Source organism: Eptatretus burgeri, chromosome 2 (genome assembly GCF_056783735.1).
Source record: "Eptatretus burgeri isolate ZD-2024b chromosome 2, Ebu_testis_v1, whole genome shotgun sequence".
In the NCBI taxonomy this organism is placed as follows: Eukaryota; Metazoa; Chordata; class Myxini; order Myxiniformes; family Myxinidae; genus Eptatretus; species Eptatretus burgeri.
This window is the reverse complement of record NC_140962.1, coordinates 129069210-129076808: the sequence shown is the minus strand read 5'-3', so window position 1 is coordinate 129076808 and position 7599 is coordinate 129069210. Positions and strand designations below refer to the sequence as shown.

The 7599-nt window shown below is 42.8% G+C and overlaps 1 protein-coding gene across 1 annotated transcript; it reads right to left on the bottom strand.

The window, feature by feature from the left end:
• Positions 1-631: 631 nt before the first annotated feature.
• LOC147033094 (beta-2 adrenergic receptor-like) lies at positions 632-4826 on the bottom strand. The gene is made up of 3 exons (XM_085851259.1): positions 3731-4826; positions 817-875; positions 632-686 (listed from the first exon to the last, which is right to left on the bottom strand). Exons 1-3 carry the CDS (start codon positions 4376-4378, stop codon positions 632-634), a joined length of 762 nt encoding a protein of 253 aa, XP_085707385.1. The 5' UTR covers positions 4379-4826.
• Positions 4827-7599: the final 2773 nt, after the last annotated feature.

Here is a 7599-nt window from a genome sequence, read left to right as displayed (position 1 = left end):
ATGTTTTCAAAACTGAGGTTTTCCCTGATTTTGTGAATTTAACCTTCGAAAAACACAAGTGTTGGTTTAAAAAGTCCCTTCAAAACTGCTAATTTTATTGAAAGTGGTTAAGAGAATTTTCAAACTTTGCTCCAGAACCCCAATTTTCATGCTTGGAACTTGGAGAACTGCTGTGGATTTGGTAGGGCACAGAGTGAGATTCAATCCCTGCCACCTAAATATTTTTCTTCGACACCCATTCTTCCTCCAACCGTCGCTTTGTTGTGTCCTTCCACCCAGCTGTTCATGTGTTTCCACACTGTCCACAGCTATTTCGACATGAGCCTCGACATCGGAAACAAAAAAATAAAGGGTGACAGATGGATCATTGTGTACAACTCATAGGTTCGATAAATAAGCTTGTAAATGTTTTTCAACATAAATGCTATAAGTAGCCTAATCTTTAAATTCTGGTCATTGTAATGACTAAAATGAGTTGCTTTTTATGCAGTTGAAGTTCACTGTGAAAAGCCTCTGAATTTGCTCAACAATCCCAATTTGCTGGAACCACAAGAAAGGAGATGTTTGTAAGCCGCCATGAACTCGGGACTTCGGGAGTAAAGAATCGGGTTACATGCTGAGTTAATATAACCTAACCATAAAAAACTGGATTGATAAAAGGCACCAATGCAGAATCCACATAGTACCTGTGTGGGATTGACAATGAAAAACGGTAACCAACAGAATATAAAAACACCCATGATAATACCGAGTGTTTTCAAAGCTCTTCGCTCAATTGCAGACATTGTTTTCCTGTTCTTGTTCTTCTTTACAGACATCCGTGTACCTTCACCAACTCTTTCTTCCCTCAAACTATTCACATGAATCTGTTGTGCCTGAAAGGGAAACAGCAACATGTTTGTGACAATTATGAGCAAGAACAACAAATAACTGATTGTTCAGTGCACCTGCATCAGCGATCATGGAGTGTGGTAGTACTCCATTTAGAGGGATGATAGGAGGATAAATGGCTGCCCATTCAAATGTGTACACAATGATACACTCATAAACGATTTTAGGGAAGTCATAAGCATTTAAAATCCATACCTTTTATTCTCTCACGTTTTCTGAACTACAAAGACTTAAAAAGATGCCAGAATACATTGCTAAAGCACCATAATGACATATTATGAAATCGCCAATTTGTACTGATTCTTCTTCTTGTGCTTCCCCTCTAAAAACAATGTTAAACTGTAGCCCAACCTAACTCAATAACTGCTGAAGTCATGATGGTGATTCCAACACTAGGAAATTATTTTGTCTCTGGGCTAATGCACGCAACCCTAAATTAAATTGTACTGTATATTAAGCATGAGTCATTTTATTTGGAAAATAAATCAAACATAAATGTTGAATCAACCAAACCAGGCCAGGATGGTGGGACAGTGGGGGAGTGGATACTGGACATAACCATTCCAGAACCATTCCAACCCATGCTCCAAATCAACTGAAACGAGTATTAAAGCAATTCAAAAACATGGATGGATTTAATCCAATCCAAAATAACAAAATATAAAAAAACATTGAGCATTTTATAACTTTAAAAATTGCAGAAACCAGAAAAAAAACATTTGTTGTTTCCATCACAATCCCACAACAAAATAAAATGTCAAAAGATATTGTGATGCTAATCAATAAGGATTGTGGTGTCGTATTGTGGCATCGTAATGTGGTCATTCTTCATTGTTATTCTTCTTCAGTTTTCTGTACTTCTTCATTCTTGTTAATCATCCATCACAATCCCACAACAAAAGTAAAATGTCAAAAGATGTTGTGATGGTAATCCATAAGAGGATTGTTGTCGTATTGTGGCATTGTAATGTAGTGTCATTCCGACGTTGTTTGGCTGTTTCTTTTTAGAAATATCATGTCTCTGTTTTTAGATTTTTTAAATGTCTTTTATTTCCTGTTAATATAAGGAGTGAAACTGGTCCTTACAGTTATGTCTCCACCCAATTCGGTGGTGGCAATGACATTGAGAAGTTCTTCAGTTGACTTGCAGAAGTGGGAGGTAATTGTTCAAGTATAAACTTCAGGAATAATGCCAGATGAACAAATAGTAAAAAGTAAAAATAAACATTTAATTAATTTAACAATTATGAAAATTTTCATATAATTGAGCTATATGCTATATAAATATGTACGTGCAGGGGCAAGCCACCCTGTGCTGCCCGGGATGGGTGGGGGAATACCGGTGTTGCCCGACTGGGTGAGTTTTTCCCAGCACTGGTTTTGGGATGGGCTAGAATTTTAAAAGCTTTGGAGTTATTGGCCTTATGGTGGTTACCTTTTGCTTGTGGGATGGCGGCAGCACATCCCAATATTCACGTTATAGTGCCTTTTGGCGGCTTCAAAATGGACATCAAGGTCAATGTGTGGTAGCTTAAGAAAAAAACGTTGCCCAGATTCTGAAGTACTGTCCTGTATTTCCACCCAAAATTTGGGGCCTCGAGGTTATATAGTTGGGCTGTGTAGGAATAAGGTCAAAATGCACAAACACATAAACACTTGAAAATATGTTTGTAGATATACAGGTAGTGGAGAAAAAAATTTGGAAACGCCTGGGTAAATAAGGGACACCAAGCAACAGCTTCCACACAAGTGTGGCCCATGTGTTAATTCAGCAAATAACATCCCAGCATGTTTGGGGTCATGTATAAAAATACTGCATCGACCTGGTTGCCTATAATTATGGCACACATGTGTTAGAGAAATATTTGGCCACAAAGAGAACTATATGGTTTATATACTTCTTCATTCTTCTGCATCAATCACAATTCTGCAACAAACGTAAAATGTCAAAAGATATCGTGATGGTAATCCAAAAGAGGATTGTTGTGTCGTATAATGGCGAAACGATGCAGAAATCAATGGAATGATCAAAAACCTCAAGAATGAAGTAAAAAGATCCAGGAAGCTGAAGAATGCCAAAGTATTACCAGTGACAGTTGGATGTACGAGAAGGATGATGAAGAACCTCACAGAGATAATAAAAACCATCCCTGGGAATATTGGAAGCTGTCCGGGGCTCAGTGACGATCCTGAAGAGAGCCTTCGGCACAAAACTTTGAGAACAGAAAACTTCACAGCTTGTTCCATGAATGGTGACCCCTTACTGAAATGAAGGTGGATACTTTGAGCCTGCCCTGGGAGGACTCCATTCCACATTCTGAAAACCCACATTTTGTGCACACACACACACACACACACACACACACACACACACACACACACACACACACACACACACACACACACACACACACACACACACACACACACACACACACACACACACACACACACACACACACTCCCCCCCAAAATATAAATAACAAAAGCACACACACACACACACACACACACACACACACACACACACACACACACACACACACACACACACACACACACACACACACACACACACACTCCCCCCCCAAAATATAAATAACAAAAAGCACACACACACACACACACACACACACACACACACACACACACACACACACACACACACACACACACACACACACACACTCTCCCCCCCCCAAAATATAAATAACAAAAAGCACACACACACACACACACACACACACACACTTTTTTGTGTCTCGATTATTGATTTTGATTCTTTTTGTGAAAATCGCGATTTTAATGAAAAGTTCAGAAAACCAAAACTCATTCTTACCTGCCGATTGGCTTCTTTCAGAACTCGCGAATATACAAAGATCATCACCAGAGCCGGCAGGTGGAAGGAGAGAAAGCTCGCGATTAAGACATACTCCACCGTGGGGAGAAAAATGCAGCAAGTGGGGTTTTCATAGCATGCCATTGCTTCAGGTTGTTCTGAGCGGTACCAGTTGAATTCGATTGGAAAGAAGGACATGGTGAGGGAAAGGATCCAAACAGCAAGGACAGCATAAGATGCTCTACGTCGTGTAACGAGGGACGGATATCGCAGCGGCCTCGTGATGGCGATGTGACGGTCGACGGCGATCACACACAGACTGTTGATGCTCGCAGTTACACTGGTGACATCGATGATTAATCTAAAGTTGCAAGCCTGACGTCCAAAGGGCCACGCGCTTCCTTCAAGAATTTGCATCGCAGTTAAAGGCATCTCCACAATCCCAATTAACAGGTCAGCGCAGGCGAGTGAGGAAATGAAAACGCTCAGCACCCCTTTCATGAGATGTTGGTAACGCGTTACAGAGAGGAGAACCACAACATTTCCTCCAACAGTGAGGATGGTTAGGAGGGAGAATGTGATATACAGGGTGATGTACCAAGCATTTGATAAACCAGAAGTATCAGCTGATTGATTTCCTAAAGTCATTTCTTTAACATTGACTTTTACCGTAATCACTTATTTGTTGCTCAGATTCACGAAAGGCTTGTTATATTCCTTTTATCATCTCGAAGGTGAAAACAAGTTCCACAATAGCAACCGTTGTTCAAAATATTGGTGATCACCTCAACATTTATAAAACTCAGTGGTTGAGTTTATTCCATTCGTTCAAAATGCACCAATCAACCTCCACAAGCAAATGTTCCCCAAGAGATTTGAAATCCCAAATTAATTATTATTATTTTTAAATGAGATCTTTTACAACCTTGGTGTCTGCAAAGTGCCAGAAGTCCAATTGACTATCCTGGAGGAATGATATGTTGCTCTCCCGGTGGACCCAATTTTTCAAATGACCTGATTCTCACTTTGACTCATGCTGAGCAAAAAGATCTTGCATGTGTCAACTTAAATATTGCTTTCGATTCAATCCACAATTAACTCTCGACTCTCATGTGGTGAAGGATAAAACAGAATAGTTACTCTAAACTCTAAAGTAACTCGCTGTTGACCCACCCTTGGGGTTGTTATAGAATGTGAATTTGAAGTAAAGTACAATCTTTGCTGAAGCGAAATAACTGATTAAATTGACACAGATGGAGTTTTGTGGTCTAATGTACTTTACCATGCAGATGTGGCAAAAGCACCTTCACAGAAATATTTAATTTATATTACATACTTTTCATCATACTTTAAGTATATTCCATACTGACACTTTTTGTGTTCAAGCGCAAAAAAGTCGTAGACGATCACCAAAAGTCGGTGGTGGAGTTGGCAACTATCTATTCCCTTTTTATACGATATATATATATATATATATATATATATATATATATATATATATATATATATATATATATATATATATATATATATATATATATTGTTGTGGTTGACGAAATTCACAAACCACCATTCAGGATAGCCGTTTTTTAGGTGAGATATCTCTGTAAGTATATGTGTAGTTAGGCCCAAACCCGTTGTTTCGAGGGAATAAATGTCATTCAGTCGGGCTGCGACTCTTCAGGATAGCCGTTTTTCTTTTACTATCTTTATTTTGGACCAGCCGCCATTACTACCACCACCAACCACGTCTCAACAGCCATCGCACAACAACCACCAACCACAACTCCGCTTCGCAACAACAACCACCAACCACAACGCCACTTCACAACAACCACCAACCACAACGCCGCTTCACAACAACAACCACCAACCACAACGCCGCTTCACAACAACAACCACCAACCACAACGCCGCTTCACAACAACAGCCACGACCTTTACCGTCACAACTCGCCACCATCGCACCCCCACCATTCTCGCGCCACTCGTGGGCACCGATACTGGACTCGTGCAGGGCGCGCACCGAGCAGCGTATTCAAAAACATCACAGACTTTCCGAGAAAAACGGATCAAAAACGACTCACGCCCACTTTTGTTCCGTCCAATCGGCGAGCTGGGGCGAATTGGCCCTGCCTCCAGGGCGTTGGAGTGAGGACGCTATATGCAAATACATGGATCAAAAAGCATTCACGCCCACTTTTCCTCGGTCCAATGGGGAGCCGGTTAGAGGTGAAGGGTCGGAGGCAAAGGGTCAAGGGTGAAAGAGCGAAGCCACGGGGCTTATATAAACGGCTGCGTTCGTCAGTAAAGGCAGTTGTGCGGAGTTCAAGAGAGTCGTCGGTGGAGCTGGAAAGAAGTAGGAGAAGTCAAGAGTGAAGAGTTGGGACGAGCCAAGAGAGGAGACGGAGAGGGCGAGTAGACGGAGCTGTGGAGAGGTGACGGCGGCGAAGGCGGACGAGGGGGTGCTCGCGTCGGTGCCGGGAGCTGCACAGGGAGAGGCCAGCAACGCGACCGAGGTCGAGGAGGAGATGCTCGCCGCGGGACCCGAGACAGGGTGATATCCTCCTTCCCCCGAGCATCAGCAACCCCCTCCTGTTTCCCCCCGCGCTGAGATAGTGCGACAAAGGGGGCCCCTTTCCCACCCCCTACCAGACACTGTCCGCGAGGCTCGCGGAGTTGAGGCACCACCGCCACTTCGCGTCTCATCATCAGATGGGTAGGCCCGACCCGGTCTCGGCCCCAGGCCCGCCTCATCCTTGAGGGTGGTTCTTTTTCTTTTGCTTTGGGAATATGTGTTGTCGGCGCCGTCTGTGAAGTAAAATTGTATAAGTGTTGCCGTGTGCCCGGTAGTCGGTTAGATCTGCATTGTTGCATTTGCTTTTTGTGTAATATTGCATTGTCTTCTTCTTTTACATGTGCTTTTGGTGGAATTGTATATGTGTGCTTTCCGTTCATCGCGAAATAAATGTGCTTCATGTTGAACTGTTTTCCCGCTTCGCTCTGTCTTTTCTTTCATTGAATATTCCATCTTGCTTCACGTAAAGGGTTGGTCGTGGGCTAAAACGCCCGATAATTAATCGAACCATCGAGGCCGACGAATAACACCGCTCGGTTATCCCGATAGTACGGAACGGGTCGCTTAAAGTGGCCCGTGTCCGAAGTCGACCTGCGGCGAGGTGCGATCGCCCGGTCTACCCTCCGTGTGGGTACTTAGGTAGGTCGAATTTGGCGAGCAACCCTATCCCACGCGGGGGCCGATTGGCACGATCGTGGTGAGACCGAAAGGTCCACCCGTGACTGGTTCCCGGCGTTAGTCCGAGAGGGTCACGACTGGATTGTCCGTCCGGTGGGCGACGTGCCGTGATTCGAGTTACGTGGCCGTCCGCACGCTGGCGGGCGCGAATCCGCAACAATATATATATATATATATATATATATATATATATATATATATATATATATATATATATATATATATATATATATATATATATATATCGGGGCGTATTATGTGATACCGGTCGTCCATTCGTCCGTCTCTGTCTGTCTGTCTGTCTGTCCGTCCGTCCGTCCGTCCATTCCTGTCCGCACTCTAACTCCCAAAGTTTTCAATTTTCACATTTCATATTTGGTACAAAGGTGCAGACTGTGGAGACGGTGTGTCGCAACATACGTTCGTCATCTAAAGTGGTTTCCATGGCAACCAGGATGCTGTTTTCCATGTGGTAGCACAACTCTGTTTCTACCTTCTTGTTAACTTCCGCCATCTTCGAAGATGGATGGAGGTTACTGTTTTCACCCCTTTCTGTTTGTTTGTTTGTTTATTTGTGAACAGTATTAAGGAAAAACTCCTCGACGGATTTCGAC